Source organism: Paralichthys olivaceus, chromosome 19 (assembly GCF_024713975.1).
Source record: "Paralichthys olivaceus isolate ysfri-2021 chromosome 19, ASM2471397v2, whole genome shotgun sequence".
In the NCBI taxonomy this organism is placed as follows: domain Eukaryota; kingdom Metazoa; phylum Chordata; class Actinopteri; order Pleuronectiformes; family Paralichthyidae; genus Paralichthys; species Paralichthys olivaceus.
In genome coordinates, this window is record NC_091111.1 from 14332757 (window position 1) to 14360457 (window position 27701).

A 27701-nucleotide genomic window follows, 5' to 3' on the forward strand; every position below is an offset into this window, starting at 1 on the left:
CGTCTCTCTGCCCTCTGGCAACCAGTGACACGGCCGTGGCATTGATGCAGGATTTTCTTAACACGATTCCCCATCCAAGAACATTTTCTTCGTCAGATTGGTAGTTTGGATATTTATAATCTTGGGGCAGCAGCTAATGGTATTTGTAGAGAAAAATCAGTTTAGTGCGTGTTTTCTGTAATGGCTTTGACTGCATGGCATTGCCAGAGGCCCTGTAGTGAATGGTGAAAGGATGGCTCTAATTTGGGCTAATGGGTGACTCAGCCGTCATCATCATGTGTACCTCAGTAGGATGCAGATGGCTGGTGAGCCATGGGTGCAGCGGCGCCACCGTTACACACACAGCACAACACAATGCATCAAGTCAATGACACATGCAGCCAATGCTGACATTTGTAGAGACACATCCAGTGATGGGGGGGAGGATGAAATGAGAGTTGCTCAGCGATAGTTGCACAAAGCACAGAGGGAGAGGTTAATCAGTGGCCAAGCTAATCGAATCATTTGTCATCAGATTAGATTAAAGTGCTGAACCTTCCCTTGGGCAATCATCTAGGGAGATAGCTGCAGATGTGTGAGGCACAGGTATCCAATTGCTGTGAAATGATGGTGCGTGGTAAGTGACTGCTCGCCTATGTTCAAACCCAATTTATCGGCACGCCTGAAAATAGAAACAGGGTAAACAAATCTCCGTGGCAACTGGAACGCAAGGTGGGTGCTAGGCAGACAGTTTAACGGGGACGGCGGCACTTTGTGGTGGAAGCAGGGCTGTATGGGGGGAGGTGGGAGACACACTGAGCAACATGATGGATCCCTGGTGGGCAGAGCTTTCCATAAGCGCTGGCTGCCGTCCAATCAGCAGACTACTTATTTACAGTATGTCTACTCAGCTACTTTATTATATTCATTTTTCATTGAAAAAAAATGTTTAGATTACCAACTTGTGATTTACCATGAGTGTACATTTATGACCCACCTCTGCTTCAAATCAATACCAGCGTGATGATAGAGAAACGTTCCCCTGTCAGTGTCAGGCCTGCCTTTAAATGCTCCATATTAATGTGTGTGTGCCCTCAGCTGAGGATGTGTTCTGCCGAACAGAGAGCGTAGAGAGAGAATATCAGCAAAATAATTGACGACTGCACAGTAAGCATTAAAAGGTCCACTTGTAGCGCTGCATATGCAAATTAACAGAACTCTGTCGAAAGAGAAAGAGAAAGAGAAAAATGTATGGTACATATCAGGCTCACGCTGTTATTTCACATTTAAAATGCCGTAAAACACTTTTGTTGGCCAATTATAATGTCCGATGTCTCGAGTCATGTTTCAAAAATTGAACACGGTGTAATTGAACTGCTTTAATATACTGACTATGATCAAGTATCTCCAGTGTTAAATCATACCTGCCTACTTCCCTGAGCTTTGGAGTTTATCAAAAGAGAAGAAGAGGGTGAGGGAGGATGCCACCCAAAAGGAGGCTTGAGTCTAACAGGCTTTTAAAAGAAGAACACAGTTTCTACATAATCCCAGAACCCCTCCCCAGGACATTACTTTCCCCCCCACTAGCTGTCCCCTCCATATCCTTGTGGAATTCCCTGACTGAGGCCAGGGAGGAGTGCTGCATTGGCTAGTTTACATTCCACAGACTCGGCTAAGCTTCACCAACCTCTCCTCAGCTTAGACCACATACACCAACAAATACACACACAGACTCAAACCTGCACATGTGCAATTCCCGTATGTCCATCGACCCATAGCTGCCCATACCACTGGGACACAGCCTCAAACCAATCATGTATGCAGATAACCAATCACCTCATCTGAACAATCAAATGGCTGCTGTCTCCCACACCTGAGTAACCTTGGCAACAGTGTCACTTTGCTTCATTGCAGTGTAGGGTAAGGGGGGGTGGGGGGGTGAGGTTGCGGCAGTTCCAGAGGAGGAGCCAGCCAGTTTACAACTGTCCAGAGCAGCATAGACTTGACTTGACTTCCCCACCCCCACCCCCGGAGACCCATTACTGAGGGTGTATAACTTGTCAAAGATCAACCACATGACCTGAGTATATATTAGTGAGGGGAGGCATGGTATGCCTGTATTGTGAGGAGATAACTGGTGTCCACTGAGCATCATCTGTGTATGAGCTCCTGAAGGAACCAGTCGGTTAAAGCTGTTTGCAGACTCTGCAGTTCTACTCATAATCATTTGAACTGGGCAGCTGGTCCGGGTAAATTAATTGGTTCTATATTTATTTTGGCTTCCGTGATGTCGTTAACTTGTATTCATGCCTGGTGTTTTTCAAACAAAGATGTTCAAGCTTTATTTGGCAACTTTGCACATAAAGGTCAGGTCATCCACCAATCATCAGCTGTTTGATCCCCAGCTCATCCTGTCCAAGCGTCTTTGGGCCAAGAGACTGAACCCGACATCACTATTATTCGTAGCTTGCTGCCATTGGGTTGTGTGAACAGGTGAATGAGAGACACATCATAAAGCACTTTCAAATAATGGAAGAAAGCACTGTATGAATGCAGTTAGTTACATGCTATGATGGTTGCAGCGGCAGAGAAAATGCATAATTTATACTTATAGTTAAAACAAAGTGATGTAAGAAAATCATTTCTAAATGAATATCTTTGTATTGGTGGTTTTTAGGTAGAAACAGTCTTATATTATTTCTCAAGAGACTTTTATGTTCGTAAGTTTTCAGTCATCACACTGGCAAAATCTAATACTCATGCAAGTGGAGGAAATTGGATCTGCTTTTTATGTCAACTTTTGTGATTGTAGGCAGCAGCAGCGATGGCTGTTTTTTTTACACGCAAGATTTAAAGCTGCCAAGCAGTAAAAGACTTACTGAACTAAAATGGTCATAAAACACTGCACGTATGATGCAAGATGCAGGGGTTGGAATATGAGTACATTAATACTTTTAAACTGCAGTGCAACAGTGTGCAATAGCCCCGCAATGAATGCCACTGTACCTTTTGTGAAGCTTATGGTGTTTTATTCTTTTAGAGACTGTGTCAGAGAGATGCTGATCCAACTGTGCAGTCAATTTTGAGGTCACAGTTGGTTGTAATGTACGGTGCTTCTTTTATTTTCCTGTGGAAAAGAAATAACATCCAACAGCATACTGCAATACAACACAAAGATTTTTCTGTTATACTGAAAAATAATGGAAACACTGACAGCACAACAGCAAACTGCAGCCTTGGAAATTACCATAGGGTTGAGTTAACACCTTTCTGACACAGTGTCAACAAAAATATATTATAGCCTTCACCAAAGTACTATATATTATATATATATATATATATTACAGGACTGTTGCACTGAGTTGCATTAGACTTTATTCATCTCATGTTTTTTTTCACCTCTTGCGTAGAAACAGCTGCCCCTTATCAACACAGTGATGGTGATGTTTGAACCATAGCCTATACGCAATGCTGTAAAGATAACCAACTGTAATGTATGTTTGTTGCACAGTATGTTTGGAGTGTAATAGTCCACTAAATTTCCCTGAGCCAGTTAAGTAACACCAGTCTCATTAGCTTATAATAGAGTGAGGGACTTTCCTGCCCGAGGAAAGATAATATATTGAGCTGACTAAATTAAATGTCAACAATAGTGCTGCAAAAGTACAGCCCTCTTCGATGTGGACACCCAGATAGAAATTAATGAAAACTTCTCTCTGGTGGACTGAGGATTTAAGAGTAGTTTAGAAGTCATTAACAAACATTGCACATACCTCTGTCCCCACGTCATTGAGATCAAGTGGGAAATGCTGCAAACACCATGAGTGTGTTGATCTTAAAGAATACTCAGTGAGCCATCTGTGTGTATGTTTGGAATGATTTGCTTTGTGAGCTTGTGCGCCTGCATGTTGGTTTCCTTGTATGCTTGAGTACACTCAGACTCTCTAAGTCCAGTCACCCCCCCCCCTTCCAGTGTCACCCCTGGGTCTGGCGAAGCCACCCAAATCAAATCAAGTCAGACTCATTTCTTGTCCCCCTCCTCGAGGAATTTAGTCTGACATCCCTGGCACCAAAAATATAAGATGACATTAAGGCAGAGCATAAACATCCAGCTGAGCGTACATAAAGATGACAGAGAACACGTGTATGCAACACACACAAACTATGTAAAGATAATTCAAAGCACTCGCATGTGACAGGTTGTATACATAGTTTTCCTCCATTTCCTCCCATAGTCGTACAATACCTAGTTGAAAGGACCTGTAGCCCAGCGTGTACATCTTGTTTCCAGTAGACAGCATATAATGAGAAAGCACCATTATGGGTCCAGCAGGAGCCTGTGCCTCTGTGCTGCCGCTGCTGCTGCTGCCTCTGCCACTGTTACCCGTGAGGTCTCTCTCTTTGTTAGTTAAGGGGAAGAGCAGCCGCAGACGTCCCTTGCTCTCTGCTTGTTAGCCAGCAGTAATGACTAGGCGGTGGGGAGCCAGGCAACCAGGCCAAGGCGCTGGCAGCCCGTTCCCCTCTGCTGGCCCTCAACTCACTGACAGGAAGGGGAACAGAAGCAGACACCACGGAGGACACACTGGGAGGATCAGATTCGACAGACTGAGGAGGCAAGAAGGGAGCGTAGGGGGAAAGGAGATTTTTGCCTGGGGACAGACCAAGACTGAACTAGACCATTACTGACACACTCAAGCACATGGGGTCAAGTTAGCACCCTTCATGCTATATCAATGCTAGCTGAGCATTGCTAAGATTAATGCGTTCAAAATGTTCAGGTTTGTGTGGTTCACCAGGATCATGTTTTTGTAGGGATGTGATTAGAATTTCAGGTTGTTAGAATTGGAGCATGTTAGCTAAAGATCAAATGAGACAAACTTTCATCTCAAGTTACAAACCCCCATACTTGTATTTCAAGCAAATGTATTTCATAGCTGAGTTTTTTCTATGAGCTCATGCTTTAGTGGTTCCAGATGGTCCATGGTTATCAATGATAAGAGATCTATACACACACTCATATCCTGTGTGCAGTGGCAGCGAAATATTATGGTGTCTGTTAATTGTGTTTTCATTACATGAGCAGATCAATAATTCAGAGGCGGACGCACAAGCAGCCTGTGTAACAAGGTAATATAGCAGCAATAACATGGAATTGCCTGTTTGTCAACATGCCCATTTCATGGCATTCATGAAGAGCAATGGTTATAACTCTTGTGTCTGCCATATGGTGATGAATTTGTGGATATGGATGTTGTATGGATACTAATATGCAGTTTAATGCACTCAAAGGGCCCATAAACAATGATCTGTATGAGGGAGAGAATCTGGATGATCGCTTTTGATTGCCTTTTTTTTTTACACGCCCGAATTTTGGTTTGCTGAGTTGAAGATGAAGCCATCGATGCTGCCTGAGGGGCAGATTAGCCAACGGGGAAGCATTTCATTGCTCGGCTTGACCAGTATCGATAGGCTTTGTATGAGGTAGTGGTCAAGAGGGCTCGGAAAGAAGAAGAGGCAAATGCAAGGTTTCATTTCAGTAGTTCACATCAGTAAGTATTTATTGTAGTGTCAGTACACTAGAGAACATGGCTGTCTTTTTCTATTTATAATTGTCAACATCACCATCGACCATCCCTTCTGGTGGATTGCATCTCAAGTTCAATGTTGTGTGGAGACGTACAAACATCATCTGCAGAAATGGCAAACAAGCTCTCCCTCTGTGCCTCGTTCTCCTGCCAAGTCCACCCACGTTCTCTCTCATCTGCTCAGGCCATCACCCCCTTTTCACCTTAATGTTCCATCTTTCTACTGGACTGTTGACTGTTGACAATGGCCCCAGTCTGTTAGGCACTACGAACTTACTTGAATGGAGCTGAGCTGAGTGCAGTGCCGAAACACAATAGGTTGTGCATTATTGATTATGTTTGTGATCTAACCTTGGTGCACAGGAGCACTCCTCCCCTTCTGTCCCAGTGCCCATGCATAATTTCTGAAAAAAAAAAGACCAAAATATTTCACCCCTCATTGGAAAGTTGAGGGAACTGAAAGATATTTCCTGTGACTGGTTTTGGTCTTCACGTTCAGCTTCCTTTGTTCACCCAGTTGTGAAAACTTGTTTTGGGCCTGTTAAAGGTCACCATGGCAGACAGCAAAAATAGAGAGAAAGTTTAAAATGGGAGCAAAAATAGAGAGAGGTCCATTATAAATAGATGCCATCAATCAGGGGAATGTCCTTCATTTGGCATGCATCAGTCCTGGAGGGAGAAATGCATATTCAATCTCGAACAATGACTGTCAGTCACACCGCTTTCACCAGACACATGACAGCTGTGCACAGTAGCTGGGTGCACACTTAGAGAATAGAGGCTGCGAGCAAGTGAGGGGGTGAAAGCCCAAATTATTGCACAGGGGAACTGAATAAGGAACAATCGAAGGAAGGAAGATTGATGGACTTCCCTGTGCTGTCTAGACTGGTGTCAGCACCATTGTGTAAGACAACATTACACATATAACAGCACTATCATATCTGATCCGTACAACATGGCCGACACATATCGTCCTAGGGCGCAGTGAAGGAAAGCTACAGTCACTGTCCCCACAGGTTGTCTTTCGACTAATCCTTGTAACTGGAAGGGCGGGGGGCAGGCACTGTGTTGTTTGGTGTGTTATTGAATCAAGGATGCAGCTGCTCCCCGTTGGATCACAATGTTCTGCCAGCAGTTGAAGTGTTTAGTCTCTCTCTTCACTTTAAGCGTTTACAAAGTCACATTGTGTAAACCTCTGCTCTGGCTTGACTGAGTCCTAATAAGGCCTCAGTGGCGCCTGCACAGGATAGAAAGTGGGAGTATTAAGCAATATTCCCATTTGAGGTGATGTGTGATATTTATTTCTCTATATTCTTCTGTGAGAGACGGAGCAGTAAAAGGTGGGATTGTGTTTGTACATGTGATTGCATCAGCTCAGCGATAGCACTGCCCGGCATTGTGTATTGAGTTCTTTCATCTGCTGTTAGTTAATGTGATTTGAGCAACAGGTCCTGTTTAGTGGCAGGTTGTGTGGAGAGGAGGCTGTTTTCTCAGGATCCTTTAATTGGGGGTCAGGGAAAACAGTGTGCCAGGATTTATCTTTAATCGCATTTCGGAAATTTCATCCTCTCGAGGTGAGGTTGTTTTTTTTTCTTCAGTGATTCTTGTCTCTCTAGTACTCCAGAGGAATGCAGAGTTGTACCATTTAAGGCCAAGCCCGAATGACTGCACTAAAAAAAGCCTCTGGTTATGAAAAGCCACTGTAGCCTGTAATTGTCAGTTTCATTACGCTAACAACCTATGGTATATCCAAGTCAAGCGAGTCAAGGCCGAGTGCAGTGAATGTGAACAGCATCTCCAGCGAAGCAGAATCACTTCATTCTTTATGACAGGATTGTTTTCCCACAACACCAGAATAAACTCTTGTTGAAACGCTTAAATAAAATCATGTTAGCCATTGCTGCAGTGCTGTATCTCCTTCCAAATGAAGGTCCACACATGGAACTCTGACACATCTATATGTTTCAAACATTAACTATACATTAGAAATTAACTACAAAAGACTGGTAAACAGGTCAAATCAAGCTGAAGGGGTATTCAAGTGGAAGCTGATGGGCTCAGCAGACACACACAGTGTCAGATGTAGAGCCAGAGTGGAGGAGACAGAGGAGAAGTCAGGCGAACAAACAAGTATGGACCCAGAGCAGAAAACACAACCTGACTGCGACGAGGAGCTCTGTCAATATGGCTTGTGTTGTGACGCATGCAGAATGCTTCTGTGGAGGGACAGAGAAGAGGCAAGGCTTTTGAAGAAAGATGGAAGAAAAAGGACAGAGTGGTGTAAAGCAAAGCTTAAAAACTAAGATCATTACTTTGAAAATTGGGCACAAGCCATCCCAAAATCCAGCAATATCTGTCTACTCCCATCATTGCTAAGTAATGTCTCATCATCAAGTGAGGTAAAGTGTATTTTAACATTTTCAAACAATCCTGACCCAAAGCAAAGCAATTATATGGAAAATTCAGTGCAAGCTTACTCAAGTCTATTCTAGGCAGGTCCCAGTGGGTTTGGGTTTAAATGTCAAGCTCAAACAAAAATCTGCAAAGATGAGAAAGAGGAAATGGAGTTAAGAGGAAGCCAGCAACCAAAATCAAGCAATAGGGAGTCGAGCAGAGAGTTGATAGAAGGACAGCGGCGCACCCGCACAGATGCAGTCAGGCGGGAGCGCGGCACAAAAACACCCATCTCAACTTGTCAATTATTAATTTCGTAGTCCGCTTCAACATTTATTCATGCCAGTCGCCAGTCCATCACAAGGCCAATACAGACAGGCCAGTGCACGCAGCTGTGGGCAATTTCAGGGTTTCATTTCATCTTGCATGCATGTCTTTGGAGTGCGAGAGCACCTGGAGGGAACTCAAAAGGAAGAACAAGCATGGGGGTGAAGTTAAAGCAAGAGAAGACCACAGCTGAGAGGTAGTGACTTCACCATCAGAGGGGATATCCAGACTTCTGCAGAAATGTCTTTAAAACACATTAATGCAGGGACGGAGCCATCGTAGAATGGATGACATTTGAAAATGTTTGGAATGATGCTTTTTTTTTCCCAAGTTGAAGGCAATTGTTTGAACAAATGCTCAGGAAGTTATCTCGCAATCAAGCTGCCAGATTTTTTTCTTCCTCCCTTGTCTTGGAAAAGGCACGATTTTGAGGCCCAGCAGAGGATGAATAAATTTGTCACTTGTTAATGCTGACGTGTTTTGGCAGTCTGGGGTTTTAAGGTCACAGAGCAAAAGAGCTAAAGGTTGAAGATGAGAGAGAAGGTAATGTAGCAGAGAACGATGAATCGGTGGGAGCTGTGTGTTATTGCTGTTTATAGAACTCCTTTGTATTAGTCAGGACTCGAGCCCCTTGGGGGGGGGGGACACTCTTCATGCTCTCCCTCTGTCTCTGCGTCTACAGCCGCCATCTTTCTTCTGATTACCACCTCCCTGGTTTTTTTCCTCTTTCCTTCAATGACTATTTTTTTCTTGGAGCTTTTTCTGTCTGGGCATTCTTGTCCCCTTTCTCTTCTGTGTTTTCAGTCCTGCTGCCTAGTTCTCTTCTGCCTCAGCTCTCCTCTCCATCTTTACCCTTCCATAGTCATTGCTGTATCATTTAATCCTTGGCCTTGGAGAGGGCTTTTGCCCTTAGCCAGGATATAATGGGACTTAAGTGCTGACTGTAAATTCTGCTGCAGAAGATGAGTGAGGTAGGTAGTGTTCAGGAGTATGGTACACTGCTTATTGTGTTGGAAAGGTAACTTATTGCTCGTGGGATAACCGAACACTTGTGTTTTCCTCAATCCTGGGTTTTATGGAGGACAGCAACAGGAGATCAGGACAATTTTTCTCACTGTCCTCCTCTGTGTTTTCGTGTCCCGTTTACCGCAGGCTTTGGCACATTCTTTCTCTGTTTGTTCTCAATGTGGTGCCATTTCTGATTTCCCTCTCTTTACCTTCCTGCCAGACTGTGGTTACAGTCCATTTCAGTATGATTCATGATATTTGATCACTGGTTAACACAGCCGCGCATCTGATGTTTAACCTGGAAATGCCTGTTACACTATCACACTAATATTAAAGCACCCTTTTCCCTCTTTCCCTCATTGTGGACTGCAGCCAAATTACATAGAACTGTTATCAAAATGTGAGCCTGACCACTTCCAAGTCGTCTTTCAAAGGTCTGATTGTAATCCGAGCGAAATCCATATTCAGTGGATCTGGGCGTATCGCATTATGCATCACCGCATATTCAGAAGATAAAAATCACACAATTTAGCACAGTGTAACAGTAGCTGCTCTCGCTCCCTGTCCTCATATTCATCCTCCTCTCCCTCTCTGCCGACTGATTTATACTTCTACTGTTCCTGCTTTTCAGTCTCTCTTTTTCTTGTGTGTATTCACACGCTCATTAGGCCACTTTTAAGTGACTGAATGAATGTTGGCACCCTCTGTATGAGGTCACCACAAGCCCCACGACACCCTCCCTCCCCCACTGCCTCCACCTCTCTAGCTCGTCCCGGGCACCCCCGGCCGTGAAAGGTCAGCCGTCATCGGGACTCATTATGAGGAAGAGAAAATGGAACAGACAGGAAGTGTGTGCGTATCTGAGCAGTTATATAGCTTAAGCAACGTGGTTTACTTTTTTCGGTTTCTTATGAATAAAGATCGACAAGTTTCTTTACTGCTTTCTCAGAGGAATTAAATTTATCAACTCTGCTTTGCATAGAGTAAATTTGTAATGATGCTTAATTTCAGGATTTCCTCACAACTGTCCTATGCCTAAATTAACACTCTTACTTTCTCACACTCACACACACACTTTGACACTTAATGTCCTTTATGCTCCAGGCAGGATACATGCAGCTGCTTGAGTGACACTGGCTCTTGCTCTTTTCCAGTCATTATCAATGACCCTCACTGATACATTGAGTTTACAATGGCGTCCTTGACCACATCTAAACTCTGTGTTGGACTTTAACTTGTCAGTTGATACATTGGGTTGGGTTCCTTCACAGGCCTACTTTTTTATTTGGGCATAAAAAGTAATAAAACAGAGGAATGATTGGTGTGTTTTTACTGCTAATCACATGTTCCTCCATCGCAATTAAAAACCTGTTTGCATAAACCATCAGCACAAACAAACCACCCCCCCCCCACACACACACACAGAAGCAAAGCCAAATAGTGTGCGTGGGTGTGTGCGTGCACATGTGATTGCGTGTGCATCCTGCTGTCAGCGAATTCTCCACAGAGATAACCTTGAAGGAAAGGCTGTGTGCTCCGCTTTGATACCGAATGCCAAGCTACCGCGGGCTCAGCGGTGGCATGGCTGGAACGTCTCTGAGACCTTTAGCCACTTCTGCGAGACTTAATCCCAAAGTTGCGATGAGGTGGGCTGGCTTCAGTGCTCAAGAGGGAGAACTGCTCAGACGGTCGGTGCCAGATGATGAAAGTGTGTCACTCTTTGAGAACAAGACTCTGTTTGAAAGAAGCTGACAAATATTTGTATGGTGGCCTGAATGCTGTTTTAAAAAAATGCTTTTCTGTGCCAATAATGCAGAGTTTGCATTTCCTCAGTTCTGAGTTCTCCCATGATCTTAACATGTTTTCTGTGGATAATCTAGCTTCTTTCAAAGACATGCAGTTTAGAGTTGCTAATGCCCCCCCACCCTTAAAGGTTAAGTGCTTTAGATAATTGAATGGATCAAAAATTCATAGCCACAAAAAGTATGTAAATTTTCTGCAATAAGTATGAAGCAATTTTTACGTCATGCATTTTACTCTCCTGGCTAGCCATCATTCTGCATCCTTCTCTTCTTCTCTCCCCACACCAGGATTCCTCTCTGCCATTTAGCCCAAGATAATGGACTGCTGCACATTCAGCTTGGAAATGTTGTGAAGTAAACAGCAGCTCATGAAATATTCACTGCTCTCCTGTATGTGTGTGAGGCTGTACATCTGTGTGTGTGTGTGTCTGTGTATAAAACACCGGAGCGGCTCGAAAAGCGAAGGGTGTCTCTGCATCTCGGCTCTCAGCCAGCTGAGAAGCGAAAAGAGAGCGCTGGGAGATGGAGCACTCTGCTGCTGAGTGAGTCAGATGTTTGCTGGTATTCATATTGAAAAAATCACGGAGTCACACTCAAAATTTAATCGTGATGTTTTTGTTGAAAATGGCAGGAAACAAACATTTCAGGACACGATCCTCCTCCCTGACGCATCTGTGTTGTTTTCCCACGTTGCAGCTTTTTTGTGGAATAAATACATTTTGATCAGTTTTTAAGCGACATCTCCTGATTTTTATTTTTTGTCTCCAGAAGTGTTGAAATGTGTTCAACCCTTATGTCCCTGATACCAGTGTGGTCCATCCCTTGGGAACTAGGCTAGCGGCTGAAAGGTCACTGGATTGAACCTCCAGACCAGCTGAGAAAATAACGAGCCAAGCTGCTCAGTGACCATTTTTTGGAAACTGTTACCACAGCAGGCAGCCATCAGGTTAAAACGAGTGTGGCTTTAGGGCTTTAAATAAGGCATCACGTTTCTCAGGAAGAGTTGGGGTTAAAAAATTCCAGTGGCAGTTGTTGCCCCTTGAAGAGCATTGAACATTTCATTTTTTCCAAAACATCATCTGCTGTAAGTCATAGGTCACATTCAGCTTAATTTGTCAACTAGATAACATTGTAACTACAGATGTGTAAACACCTTTTCTATTTTGTTTTTTTCTCATCGGCATTGTGTTTGTCCCTGACCTACTCTGTTTGTTTCCAGACACGCACACTAACACATCATATCTGTGTCACCACGTTACATATACACCTTAGGGCTCCCCTCCAGTTGTCCTCAACCTGTAATGGTCATGTTAGTATAATAGGAGCTGTCCTTCAGTGGTGGACCTCATCGCAGTGCTTCCCGCCTGGAGACCGGAGTCCGCTGACATGTGACCTTTGCTGCGGCCTGAGTCACGTTGAGCACTGAAGAGAGGTCATCTCTGCTGATGCCTCGGGTTTCTGCATGCTGCTGCAGCACAGGGGCATTTTGTGGCAGCGCTGACAGGCAGCCCCGTAGTTCCACCTGTACCATGTCAGCCTCTATACCATCCGAGCCATGAAGGGCACAGTGAAGGGCAAAGATGATGAGTGATGGTTGAGGGGGAAGATTTGGGGAGTGTGTAGGGTGCAGATGAGAGGTTCTATTTCTGAACTGCATCGGCCCACTTATTCCCTCCATCCATAAAGTACGAGAGGACTGCACATTCAGAAGGAAGCAGTCACGTATTTCATTTTGTCTTGAGTAGCTTAGGACTGGCAATCATATTTCCACTTTACTTGGAAGAAAGGGGAATAAAAAAGAGAGGTACTATATGAACAATTTCTCTAAGATCTCCTGTCAGCATATCTGTCACATAGTCCAACTATGATTGTGCCACAGTAGGGAACTTTGACATTATTATAATTTCTATTAAGTATGTAGCCCTCTGTTCATGGCAACCCAAGGGCAGATGTGAGGGTTTTCAAGAAAATGCAAAAATCAGTGTTCGACTCCCTGGTTACCGTATCTCTGGTGGAATATTACACTGCCAAATCATTATCAGTGGAATAAATTGTTGTCAAGTATCATATTCTCTTTAATAAGACCAAGTTCTGCTGACACAGGGCTCAATAGATGTCTCCTCATTCTTTTAGTTACAACGCAGCAATCTCAAGCTGTTGAATGAGGAGCCGTGAATGTGTTTCCCTGCTTCTTAGCGACTTTATCACAACCAAGGCTAGGCTGAAAGGCATATTGAAAATGAACAGTAAAACCTCCCTTCACTCGTTTTCTGAATCCATCGACTGGATGTCATAGAAAAGCAGTGTCAACTAGTCATCCTTCAGGATTTGTAGCTTGTGAGTGTTAACTCATTGTTTATTTGAAGCTCCATGACCTGTAGTGCAGAGCTGTGAAATATGACTAAAACCTTGTATCCAGGTGGAGGTAATTTCATATCCAGATTAGAAAAGCACTCAGAGCACAGTTCCCTTGAATTGAATCAAGCTGCCCCAAATTGCACACATTCATATATATCAGTCCTCTACATATGTATGTTATTCATCAAGATCCATGAATTATATCCTGGGGAATTTGTGAAAATGCAATGTTAGAGAAACTGATAAAGATTTCCCTGATCCGCCCAGGACCCATTTCAGACCATGTAAGACTTTCCAGAGTCCTTCTGTCCAAAATGAGCTGTTTTGGGTTTTGTGTCACATTCACTCTCCTCCTTTTTTGCATTTGTGATACCTTCATGCAAATTTCCTGCCTGCATCCAGGTTGTGTGGAACAACACAAAGTACCATCCAAATGACAAAATGATAAAGATTTGATTCACAGCACAATGGAGTAAAAAACGTTTTTTTATTGTAGCACGAAATGCTGTATTGCACGGCCCTATTTTGTATGACAGTGTTATAGTTACGTGTACAGCAAGTTTTCGCATTCTTAGTTTTGGCAGTGTCCCAGGTAGACCATTAGGACTATGCTGGTGTTGATAAATTGGGTTTGACTGACAGCTCCACTCCTGTTAATTTTTTATCACCCATTTGGGTGAGATGACTTGTTGAGCTGTTATCATTCTTACTGGTACTTAAAGTTTTGTGACATCATAAATTTCCGCCATCAGTCAACACATTTTTCAACCTGACCAGGTCTAATCAGCCTGCGTAATAAAAAAAATAAACTGGTGTGTGGGTGAGCAGGACACTCACTCCAGTTCTAATATATAATGCTTGTTATATATTATTAGAATGGCTGGACATTCCAGAACCCGTATCCTATTTGGTAGCAGTTGCGTTCCTCACCCTCACTCTTTTATATTTATCAGTTTTAGTTTGTTGAACACACACATCATTACGGCTCATCAAATACCGTGACAAGAGTTGTTGCAGCCTGCTTTTTATTGAAGTCCCAGTTGTGCAGAGCTGGTGGAGTGCCGTCCTCTCACAGCTCTTATTTTCCATAATAAAACACAGCTCAGCACATCCTTGTGCTGCATGAATAAAGAGGAGCCACCCTCGTGTCAACTCAGGTTAGTCACAACAGGAGCACGGACGAGGAAGCGACGTCTGCACAGATTTTACTAATCCTATATCACTTACTAAGAAATGAAGGGAAATAGTTCACTCCTCATTGTTTTAGTGATCTCAGCTGTTGTATTCTGAGCAGTTTGAACCAGTGAAGCATGAACAGCATTACAGCACGGAACCCTTTATGTCCTACATCACAAATATTCTGCCGTGGTAAACATGATGAGCTACAGGTAAGTGTAACTGTGCAGCCAGGAGGAGCAGGAACACTTTTCCCTGTCTTCAACTCTCACAGGCAGAAACACCAGAGACACAGCAACACGTCACTCAACCCCACCACACCACCACCACTCTCGTAAACTCTAAGATACCTGGTATAATTCCAGTGTGCTGTGATACTCAAAGATGATAGCACACACACTCACACTTGGATTTTGCGCACACACACCTGCCAGTCTTCATCTCATCGCACGACTGGTCCCAGTTGCGTGGTAGGGTTTCGTTGAGGAGTTGACAGCGAAGGTTTCTTCATAAACCCGGCACGAGTCCATCTCCATCTCCCCTACTGCTTTGAGATGAAGGGAAGTGATGATCCAGGGATTTTTTTCCTTCTCCCTGTTCCATTGATCTCACAGTATCACCTTGACAATTTTGTATTCTGTCACGTAGGCTTCGAGGAAGGCAGCGATCTCACAGGAAGAAGAAAAATACTTCAGGAGAACTTTGTGGGATTTAGTTGTCTCTAAACAAATCCATTAACCGCCAGGCTTTAAATTATAGTGTGGGGCGAAAGTGTCGGAAATGTGTTGTATCAGGTAGTGGTCGAGGATGCAGTGTGGGTTCAGGAAATAAAAGATGTGGCTTCTCTATGTGTGTGTGTGTGTGTGAAAGCTTTCGAGAGACACGGTTGTGTGTTTGTGTGTGTGTGTGAGAGAGAATAAGTGTGTTTGTGTGTAATCTGCAAGCAGGCACGACGTGGAAAGTGGAACATCCCTGTCCTGCCTCGACAGCAATGCAGCATAGCTCAGGGACTACACGTCACTATGTAAATGCAAATTGCAGTGTCATGCTGATCAATCCTGCAGGCTGCTGAGACAGGGTTATGTCAGGACCAGTCAGTAGCATCTTGGCTGTATCTGTCACTCTGTCTGCCCTGCTCTGTGCTCGCTCTCATTCTGTATGGCACTATATGAGGCGCGTCACGTGATTTGTAGTATTTGTCAAGCCGGCTTGCTGGCCTATCCCTCAAATGGCTTTAATTTGACACTGTTTGAACAACAAGCTCATGTAGTACTTGCAAGACAAATCCTTGTGCCTTAAGCTCAACTAACCGCCCATGTCTTTCTTTGATTCAACAGGATGCAACACCAATAAAAGAATCCTGTGGGACTGGAAGGAAACAATTAGACGGTGTGGGACAAACACGGGTCAACACGGAGCTGGGTGGAGGGGAGAAGACCACAGACGCGCCATCACAACACAGACCTCTCACCATGTTAGCCATGCTTTAGCACACACAGGAAGGACTGGTTCATCTCTGGAGAAACACCATCTGCCTTTTATCAAACACTCCAGAGCCACAATTGCACGCATCTCCCTCTCATCTGTCATATACTGAGTGCCGCCCCCTGCAAAGATGCCGATGCCAAGGTTGATGCTGGGGCACTTGTGGTGACGGGGGCACAGAGTGTGTACGCACATCTGGCAGGCAGGCCGGTGGGTCGGTGGGTGTACAGGCACACCAAGAGGCTTTTTCAAGGGTGGGCTTGGTTGAACCATGCGGCCCTGGGCGGGGTCATGGCGTTGGATTACCCTGGTGCTGCTGGCCTGGGGCACACTCCTCTTCTACATCGGCGGCCACTTGGTGAGGGACAGCGACCATCCGGAGCGGTCCAGCCGGGAACTCTCAAAGATCCTGGCCAAGCTAGAGCGGCTCAAGCAGCAGAATGAAGACCTGCGGCGCATGGCCGAATCGCTCAGGTAACAATGAATACTGTACTTTTTTTAAAACCATGCTCCTTGTGTGTAACAACACAATACTTTTCCTATGTGCACTAATATGCTGTTTTTTTGTTGGTTGCACATGTAAAATTATATCCGGGTGTGGATATTACCTGTATTTGTGAAACCTGAATACTAATTAGAACACTGTGATTGAAACCAATGCAATGTTGTGGAATGTATATAAAGAAGAACAGTCTTTTCAAATTTGATTTGTGTCCAGACGACATAAAGGGCTTTGGTACAAGACATCATCTCCCTTAGAGTTTTGCAAAGTCCAGCAATTAGATTCAGCCTTGAGCTCCCTGTTAGTCCAATCAGAGTAATTTCACAAATGTCAGAATGTAGCAATGAGATGATTGTTTCTGCTGGTTTTGTGAAAATGTAATCAGCATCTGATTAAATTAGCTCCTTCTGTTTGACATACAGTTAAACAAATGCTGCTGCGAAGTTTCATCAAAAGCGGATCAGTAGTGTCAGAGACGCTGTGTTTGACAGACAGATGGATTGACTGTCACATTCTTTTTATTTTGGCAGACAATAGCACATTGTACAAGCCCATTAACCACACAGTGTCTTTCACGCAATCAAGCTATGTGTAATGGAGAGACAGATGGTAAGGCTCTTATCTCCACACACTGACAGCATTCCTCTTTACACATTAAACACTGGGTCTGAACACGGGCGTGTGCATCTCTGAGCATGCGTGCATGTGCGGGCAGTAGTGTGTCCTGGTGTGTGCCATATTAACTGGGAACTACGGCTTCAGATGTTGCCATTGCTGCTCCTCTGTGATATCCAGATTCACTTTGATGCAAGGCCCTCGTCAGCGCACACAAACACAAAAAAACACATGCACATGTTGCTTCAGACAGCTGCTCCCTGATTAAATCCCTTGCTTTTGTAATTATTCAGAATTGGCGGAAAAACAAAGGTGGAATTCATGTCATAAAAAAAACAAGTGCAGTTTTCAGTTGACCAGAGTCCAGATGGGTCCCCGACACACTGCATGCTTGCTGCTTGTTCTTGAGTTTGCTTGTTGATCTGGGACCGGGGCCTCAGCAGTTGTTTACAGGGGCCATGCTGCAGTGCCTTCTCAAGTCCCTCTAACCTTCAGCTAAGTATTCGGCAGAGCAAGTCGAAAAGCAGGCTACTGACACGCAGAGGTTAAGCTTCATCAGCTATCGACATAGACAGGAGTTGGTTTGTCTTATAAAGACCCAGGAGAGAACTCCACCACCACCTCATCCTGAAGTGTCCTTTATCCTTATATCGGGGCTCTAATAGACGCAAAGAGGCTGTTAGTGAGGTGCCCATCACTCGTGCCATAGCCCCTCCCAGCTCATTGCCTCCTCTGAGTCTACTCCTTCACCTCCTTCCTCATCTTCCTCTTTTCCCCCCTCTACCAAACTGCTGACAGAGGCACGGCGCCAAGCCAGACTCCAGCCGGCAGGTTGTCACAGACTGACTGACTATGTAACAACTCACTAACTCGCTGATCGACCATCTTGATGCAAGCTCAACTCGAATTACGCGTTGTGCAGAATCAGATTAGGACTAAGAGCATAACCCCACTGGCATAAGATAGTAAAGGTTTTATCTAGAGACCCTAACCTTTGCATTAATGCATGAATTTTTTATAAGCGGCCTCACAGATATTTAAACCCATAAAACTCAAATTATTACACCTCTGTGCCGGCATGTGATGCAGTAGAAGCCCACTGCAACTAGGCTGATTGATAGTTTAGAGTAGGGTTTAACTTGGTTAGTGCTAGAGCCGATTGTATTGATCACAAATTGTAAATTGAATTGATTCAAATTAGTATCACCCGGCTGGCCTGCGGGTTCACTCCAGTGATTCAGTAATTCAGGCCGTTAGTGAGTGTGTTGAGTGACAGGCACCGTGCCAACCTACCAATCACCCAGCGGCATTAATGAGAGGTGAGCACGGGGTTGAGTCGCTCAGTCTGTCTGGCTCCGCCCTCTCCACAGCTGTCAGTTACCTCGGGCACAAAGCCACGGCTGCTGCGGAGACAATGACACGTGCCAGCAGGATGGTGCGCCATCGAAGGGATCTAGGGGTGAGAGTGACAGCTGGGCTGAGCGATGAGGACCTGATCGATCCCCCCAGGCATGCCAACAGAGGGACGGAGGGAGGAAGGGGGCAATGCAGGAGAGGCAAAGAAGTGGTGAGCATGATGGATGGCGTGAGGACTGAACTAAGTAAAGAGCAGCAAGGAGGAAATAGAAAATGAGGACTCAGGGGGCAAGAGGATTTGCAGAGACCACAGTCATGGCAGTAATCTGTTTTATATCTTACTCGAGCTTAGTTCAGTGCCAGCATGATGAGATGTTTGGGCGTTGTACAATACAATCAAAAACAAGGTGATAAAAAGCAGTGTAGCAAACTTATGCGACCAATAAATTGATTGCGTCTGTTTAGGTCGGCCTGTTTCGGTAAATGGTGTTAATGTGCACTACACACTGATGCAAAGAATTATTTGCACGCGCAGAACCACATGACCAGGTTCTCGGTCAGACAGAGAGGAGGCCGAGATTGATGCAGATACTTTTCTTTGCTTCAGTAGAATTGTCTTTTAATGGAGCAGGCCACTGACCATTAGACCTCAATTACTCTCCTCTGTGCCCTTGTGTGTTTTATAGTTTGCTTCTAGCTACATTAGCTCATTAAAATCTACACAAAGTTCTTTTTGCATATGTCAAACTCATTTGGTTACTTCTCTTTCAAGATGCATGGAAATATAAATGTGAACTGTAGAAACAGATGTATAGGTTGGTTGTGATGCAGCCACTCTCACACTCGTACGTCAGGTGACAGTTAGAGGACTCATTTATCCTGTTGTGGTTTTTTACGGCTCCACCAAACAGACGCTCCTGCTGCCTCCTGACCTGAATTCCCATCGCCCGGGCCGTCGCTCAGGCCCGGTCAAGGAAGGCCTTCTATCACACGCAAGCACACAAACACACACTAGCCCCATTGTAGGTTCTGTGGTCAGGACATCTATGTCAACTAGAGCTGACTTTGGTGTCGAAAGCATGTGAGGCAAGAATGCACCATTCAGAATCGGTTTCCTTGGAACTGAGTCATTAAGGAAGTAGACTTATAGATGAGATTAACTGATTCTGTGCAATGCAGAAAGATTCGCACAAACACAACAGATCCAACTAGAATTGCACTTAGTAGAGAACATGCATCCACCGAGGCCTAGCTTTAAATTAAAATAAGTGTCACAGCTAAGGCCACATTACGTCTGTCAGCTATACATATTGGATGTAGTTACAGGTTTCCAGTCCTGTTTGTTACCAAAAAGCAGCTGAGAAAAGCCTGTACCTCCCTATGAAACCGCATTTGAATCCAAAATTGCACACACTCATTGATAGATTCACACATAATTCTCTAAAAGGTGAAAATAATTCCTGAATACAGGCCCCTCAATGTTCCAATTATTTTCACTTTTATCATAAAATTCCTTACAGGCCAGATTTGACCCGTTCTAACTGGTTTTCATGGTGATTTGAATCTTTTCCAGTAATTTGTAGTGTTTGTTAGTGTTTTCCCATTGCCACATTCCTGTGGTTTATTAGCTTGACTTATTGGAGTCAAGTGGTTTGTTGCAGCACACAGTCTGCTCCCAGAGAAGGCTGGAACATGTCAGTCAAGTCTTTGATGCATCACAGTGTAGTGATACATTTACGCACATACGCACGCAGAGCACAGGAATAATAAATCAAAGTTACCCCTTAATCTAAAGGCAAATTGTGTTCATGTACTCTTCTTTCATCTACACCTCCCAGAACACATCGGCATCCATATGTATGGTTTCCCAGCTCAGCACATGGGTCTTTCCTTTTGAAGCCGACCACAGTATATTCAATCTTACCACGGAAATATGCATGCGTCGCAGTGCCACCTAGGCCCCCACCGTTCAGTCTGCTCGCCTGGGCTCTGATCACCCTGTGAACCTCACGGTTACTGGGTGCAGGGGCGGGAGCCAATGAAGCGACAGCTGTGGCTGCATTTCAGAGGAAACTGGGTTACATGCTGAACCTCACCTGCTTTCCAGCTCGGTGCATAGTGCCGGTGGGTCTCATCACCCCCCTCTGCTTTCATGGCTTGTCTTTCACTCCGCAGTATCTCCCCCCTGCCTCCCCCAGAGTCAGAGTTTTTCCTCATCTGTTACCTCTCTGTATCGTTTGATTAAGACGCTGTTGAATCCAGCTGCCGCCGCGTCTAGTCTCCGCTACAGATCCTCTAGAGATACTGCCGGGAATCATTTGTGTATGGTGTTTTCCTCCTTCCTGTGTGTGTGTGTCTGGGCTTTGATGCCCCTGATTGTTTGGATATATTTTATATCTGCATATCTTGGTTCAACATGCTTGTGTTTTGTGTCTCAGCAGTTTATGTTAGCTTACCTCTGTACCACATCTCTGCTTCTCAGCCTGTGCTGCCCTGCCCTATTTCTTTTGCCTTGCTCAAGGGAGTCATGCGTTATTATTGCTGTGTTATATGACAAGTTTAACAGCACTTAAGACCCCTGGGATATGATGTCACTGTGGAAATAGTCCTACTTCCTGTGGCGTGGTATAACTAGCACATTAGGGTGTGGCCTTTGGGAGATCCTGTTGAATATTGTTTGAACAGACCTTGTGGTGAGTAAAGACAGTAGAGATGATACTCGGAGAGGAAAAGCACCTGGGTCTAATTTCCAAAGATCTGTGTCATGCAGCTGAAACAGGAGCACCACGGATTTCACAAAGGAAACAAGCGTGAATTTAAGACATTCATATAAACATCCGTGAGGCCTCAGAGGTATGGAAAGGTTTATCCTTGTCCATCGCACGTTACATAATATAAGAGTTAAAATATCCTCCCTTTCCTCCTCAGTTATTTCCATGGCTTTGAAGCACAACGCTCAGTTAGTGCTCAGTGATGTGAGAGGCCGGGACTTCGGAGTAACCGGGGCTTGAACACTGAAGGGGGAGTTATGCAGCAAGAAGGGCTGCTGCAACTTTAAAAGTCTCATCTTTATGCCTGCCAGCGACTGATGTTCCTCACTCAGGGAGCAAATTGAGTTTGCATGCCTTGATTACTCATTAACATGGCCTTTGCAGCACTCCACCAATGCCCCTGTGCATTCAAACATTTTCCATTTTTAATAGTTTTATGTAGAGGAGCACAATGTCAGTGGCAGCTTTTTTTTCTCTCCTTGGCAGATTTGAACTCTGTGTTCTGTGGATGAGCGATTGCTCATTTGCAGTTATTCATAGTTCCACACAGTGGTGTGAAAATGCTCATTCACAGCTTTCATATCTATTTATCATGGAGCCAAATTTAGCAAAAAGACTGAAAATATACAATAATAAATAGACTAGTTCACATTCCTCTTTAAAAAATTGTGTATTGCATTGAAGTAGACGACGTTAAATGGACGGTAAAGCTACACAGAAATCATTTCAACTACAATGCACAAATGAAGCTGTTTAGCTGTGAATTTACGAGCAAACCAGTATCAAGCTTTTGAGCATGATGCGTGAGTCATGCATGTTCACATTCAATCAGAAAAAGCCACAGAGAGCTCCAGAAATTAGTTGTGCTGAAGCTCTGTGACAAGGAGCACAAGGAATGACCCATTGTTTGTGGTCTTGGCTTGTTCTTTCATTCCCTCCTCTCACATCGTAGAAAGAAGAGGCCACTGTGGCCACTGCAAACATTAATGCAGCGATAATCAGTACGATAATCAGAGGGGATTTCTTCTTAAGCTACTTTTAAATGGTCAAAGTACACTAACAAATTAAATTTAATCTATTTACTGCACTTGAATGCATTTAATGTACGTGGGTTTTTTTCTATATGTAAATTATTATTACCCTTTGTGCCGCCATAGCTGTTGAAGGAGGGTATTGTTTTTGCCTTCTCTGTGTATGTACAAAATAACTCAACCTTATGATATTAAAATGTAAAATAATTGGCAGTGACTTTACCTGGGGTCTATAAAGCATGCACAGCGTATACATCACCACTCTAATGCTTTTCGTTAGCTTTGATTTCTCCCTTCTTCTTTACAGACTGTTCAGTGGATGTTGTAGATGTACAATGATGTAATGCAGCACTCCATCCGTGATCTTGAGCTCAAATACATAAACCAGGACAGAGCTCCAGGAGGCTGCACTGTGGTGTCTTAGCAAATTAAATGGACTTTTCAGTATTGAACACTAAAAGACGCCTTCACAGCTGCATTTTCCCTGCAACTATTCAACTCCAAATGCGACACGCATCAGCCCACATAAGATCCATGCTGGACCAGTCTTATAAACATTCTCACTTCTTCTTCGAACTCCTGCACCTCGTTAACGTCTAAAAGGACGAAGAGCTGCCGATGTAAAACAACACAGAATTCTGCAAACGTGTGGCCCGCAGGATTTCTCCATAGATTTATAGAGAGACAGATTTAATTTTGATGGTGTAGGAGGAATTTCACAATATTTGCAAAACAGTCAACCTGTTATTTCAGATTGCAAATCATGAGCAAAAACTAATTACAGCTGAGCAAGTGGTGTGCATCCATTCAGTGTTCGGGAAGGTTAATATTGAAGTCTATATTACATGGTCTGTTTTGAATGGGGTCTGTCTCAAGATAATTCATCCATGGCGCTGCCACACCAAAATGAAAAAGGCAAAAACTGTAGGTTTGCTCCAGTCTGAGATTTATCTTTGTTTAGTTTGTATTGAGATTGAATAATCACATGTAGCAAGGTTTTTGTGATGGTCCAGTAAGTGAGTGGTCTTTACTTCATGAGTGACAGCAATTTTAATTACTTTTTTAAGATTTTGTTATCCTAAACCCAACTGATGGACATGATTTGTCATCATTCTACTTTATTGAGTAATCACAAATCAAAGCTGTGTTGATTTCTTGCAGCACTACACTGAATAAGCTTGATTAAATTATCATCACATCAATCTTTTTGTTTACCTGTATAGCTTTACTATTTCAGCTGAAGGTTTTACAATAAATAATATTTATATATTTTCTCCTCCTTCGATCAATGCACCCATGCTCAGCCACCACAACCTCTCACTGTGTCTTTCTCCCCCAGGATACCAGAGGGACAGGCAGAAGCCGGGTCCTTGGCTGCAGGGAGACTTCGCTCTTTGGAGGACCAGCTAACCAGAGCCAAAGAGAAGATCCACAGCTTCCAGAAACTCACTGGAGACGGTAAGCAGGGCAGGCCACCTATAAAGTTTTAGGAGGGATTTGGCACAGTGCTTGAAAATGTGAAAGCATCGATTTTGAAAGTGTGGGGCTTGATTTTATATGGTAGGAAACCAGTCAGTGGCTCTTTTGAGCTTTTGCCTGCAGCGAGAATCTCAGTCTTGTCCAGTGTTAAACCTGCTGTAGCTCAGCAGCGATGATGGCGAAGCCGTGCCGGACGTGCAGGGTTATGTGTATATTTGCTGCTCTAAACAGCAGTCAAAGGGGCAGGGGGGCTGTCGGGTGAGTGGGGAAACGTGTCAATGAAGTGGAAGCAGTATGAATGCCCCAACGGCAAAAAGGGAGAGAGGGAAGGTGGAAGGAGAGAAAAGAGACAGACAGAAAAAGAAAATAAAGAAGGACATGTGAGCGTGGAGGGCAGCACAGGGTCAGCCTTTCCATCTTGCTGCAGGGGAATAAAATGCTAAAAATACCCTCCAGCTTTTTCCACATAGGGAGGGAGTGAAGAGCGAAGTGTGAGATAGGAAGGTTAAAAAAACAGTGATTTTTTTCCTTCTCCATCACCTCCTTCTCCTGCTTGAGGCTGTCTTTCCCTTCCCTCTATTTTTTTTTTATTTCTCTTTGCAGAAACCAGAGCAGGCAGCTGTGCTATCCATGTGGGTTACTCAACATTGTTTTGCCGGGTAGGGGTATAGAGTTCCTTCCTGTTGTTGGAACCGTGTGAGGGTAAAACTTGAGAGAGCCATGAGACACAAACACCATAATCAAGTAGTCCTTAATGGGGTCAAAGCAACACCCAGGGACAAAGTATGGAAAGAAACATTTTCATGGTTGTTTAAAAATGAAACCTCACTCTGGGCCTTTAGCCTATTTATACCTTTAGGCCTCTGTTCCTTCCTTCTTCCTCCCAGCTGTATTCCCCAGGAGGTGCAATGATGTTAACGTCATTGATTCATTGTCTTAGATCGTACTTGTGCCACAAATATCACACCAGCCTTTGTATCTTTGTTATGTTTTGTCGTGAGCTGTTCTCTCTTACCTCCACCGCAGGCCCCGGCCCCACTCAGGAGGAGCTACGGAGAAGGGTGGAGAACGGCGTTAAGGAGTTCTGGTACTTTGTCCGCAGCGAGGTAAAGAAATTGGCCAGCGTCGAGCCCAGCGAGAGGCAGAAGTACGCCGACACACTCCTGCAGGACCTGGGACACCAGGAGAGGTGGGCAGAAAATGTTAAAAAAAAGGAAAAAGAAGGGGAAATGTCAAAATGTTCCGCAAGGATAAGTAGGAAACCAGTAGATCCATGGAAATGTTGATGGTAAAGAAAATAAAAGTCATAAATGGGGCAGTGCTTTAGTGACTAACACATCATCTCACAGTAACACACTGTGTTTTGTCAGTGTTTATTCTCATTGTCCACACTCACTTTTTCCAAATGTGAAAGTGAGAATGAAGGTGTCTGTCAGTGAGGTTTTATGGGACTTAATATGCAAGATATAATTCGACACAACTCATTAAATATAGATGTAGTTTAGAAAATATTTAACATTACAAAGAACTTGAAGCATTACTGTATAATGTGATATCCTGCACTGTTTAGTCTATACAAAGGCCAAAGTGTAAAATGTGCATAGTCAAACACATGACCGCATGTATTTGTAAGGATTAAACAAATCACAGAAAGCCACAGCCAAGCAGATAGAAAGAAAATGTCAATTCATCTTCTAGTAAACCCAGTAAGTAAACAAGCACAGCTTCTTAACTTAACCTGTTATAAACACAAAATAATAATAATATTATTGGGGCTTCTACATAAGGAGATTCAGCTCAGGATCCTTGTAAAACAAATATTGAGGCTTTCCTTCTTTAGTGTTGAAGCAACATTGACATGATACAGGTAACAGGCCACTGATGATGTCAAAGGTTGAAACTAGAACATTGGGCAGGAGCAGGACTTGAAAGCAGCACTTGCACTGGTTGCTGAGGAACAAAGGGCAAAGGTCACAGACACACCCTCTGTCATCTGGATGGCCGGCTTCCACAGAGCTCAATGAAGAAAGGCCTGTTGTCATTTGGCCAAGTGGTTCATTGTAATCCCGGTGAAGTGGTTTACACAGCCCATTGTCTTAGTCTTTGCTGCCCTAAGCAGCTTTCCAAAGACTGATTCCTCACCAGGTACACACACACACACACACAAACATGCACACATGCACACAGTTGCAGACTTCTATATGCTTTCACTTTCATTTTAAGCCCCCCAGATCTCTTTGTATGTGCTGCAGGCAAAGGCTGGGAGAGGCAGCACAGATAGGGGCAGAGGTGGAAAGAGCAACGAAATGTTTGACTCGAATAAATGCACTGCTCCTTCATTTATATTCTGCTCAGGGAAGAGGTAAGGCCCTTGTCTAGGAGATTTCCCAAGTAAAATAAAAATGTAGCACATTAAAGAAAAAGTGTGCATTAGTTTCACAACATTTTTATAGACGGCTGATGTGAAACAGCGTGAAAGTTCATACAGATATGCTGGAAAATAACAGTTATTACAGACAGGAAATGAACACCTCCGCATCTACAGGAATGTATCTCTATCAGGAACATACACTGAGGTAAAACACTATACCACAGTGTGTTTTAATATCATAGCCTCTATATAAAGATGAACAACTGCACCTCCTTCCACTGTGCAAACATGAAGCCAAAATGTCCCACATAAAGGTGTGGGACATTTTGTGATTGTGACGCCATTTGTAGCCGAAGTTGGCAGAGTAGCGATCGTGGTGTATCTCTTACACGTGTTCAACCAATTCAGTCGTGATGTTTCATTCTGTTTTAATAGCATGAAATCAAGTAAAACCAAATTTACTTGAGTTAACATGTGTGTAAATAGAACTACCTTAAAATAACAGAAACCATCTGTGGGGAAAATTTAGTTATAATATAATAAGGATTTGATATCTGCTAGATTTGAGGAGGTGGCTTTTTTAAACCATACTGCTGCCAACCACCAGGGGGCAATTAGGATGATTTGACATCACTTTTGCAAGCTGTCATGTCTGTGATAATTATAATGAGGTTTTTTAAGGTGAAAGAAACAGTAGACGCTAGAAGATCATACTGTAAAAATGTGTTTCTGTAACCTAACATCCTGGACACAATGGCGATCTGAAACGACTGAAAGTATTGTGTTATAAGTTGTGCAAGCCACTCGTTAGAGGCTCAGTTTCAAACCTGATGGGTGTTTATGAAATGCATCATTATGTTGTGTCATTGAACTGCACACCATAGGGCTATAAACGGGCAAAAGAACATCTTGTCTTTCTTCTCTTTTGTCTTACTATATGCCTGGTGATACTCGGGCTGTGAATTAAACCTGAAACCTTGGGATGCTGTCCCATTGGTGCAACATCAGTACTTGGATCTCCTCAGCTCGGCTGCCAAGCCCAGCGGCTGCAGCCTCAACATCAGTTAGAGACAATCAGAAGCACTGGGGGAAGACCGCACATTATTTACATGCACACAAGAGCACACCTCTTATACATATGCGGTACGTAATAGACGTGCGGTGTTCCCCTGTCTTGCTGCCAAATCCCCCCAGGGCTTCGCTGTTGATTCCATGTTGTTGAGTTTTGCGGCCAGCCAGGTTTGCTTTTCCTTCCCGCAGAGGGCCAGTGATGGCTCCCCTGTGTGCCACTGGAGGAGAGTTTGACATCCATCACACTCTGTGGTTCCACCTTCAGAACGGGACATTGAGTAATAACACTGCGTTACTTGTAGAGGAAGGCGCTGTTCTCCAATGCTGCACTGCTGAAACGGGATGTGGTTTATCTGTCTGCTTTGATTGTGTATCTTTGCATGCACTACTT

The 27701-nt window shown here is 43.9% G+C and overlaps 1 protein-coding gene across 3 annotated transcripts in view; it reads left to right on the top strand.

Moving 5' to 3' along the window:
* Window positions 1-27701, top strand: part of fut8b (fucosyltransferase 8b (alpha (1,6) fucosyltransferase)) — a 76456-nt gene that overhangs the window by 23457 nt on the left and 25298 nt on the right. For all 3 annotated transcript variants that reach the window (XM_020097719.2, XM_020097720.2, XM_020097722.2), the window contains 3 exons: window positions 15967-16588; window positions 23729-23847; window positions 24895-25057. In XM_020097719.2, the coding sequence (XP_019953278.1) occupies window positions 16386-16588; window positions 23729-23847; window positions 24895-25057 (485 nt within the window). In that variant the 5' untranslated portion in view covers window positions 15967-16385. The remainder of the gene's footprint in view (window positions 1-15966; window positions 16589-23728; window positions 23848-24894; window positions 25058-27701) is intronic.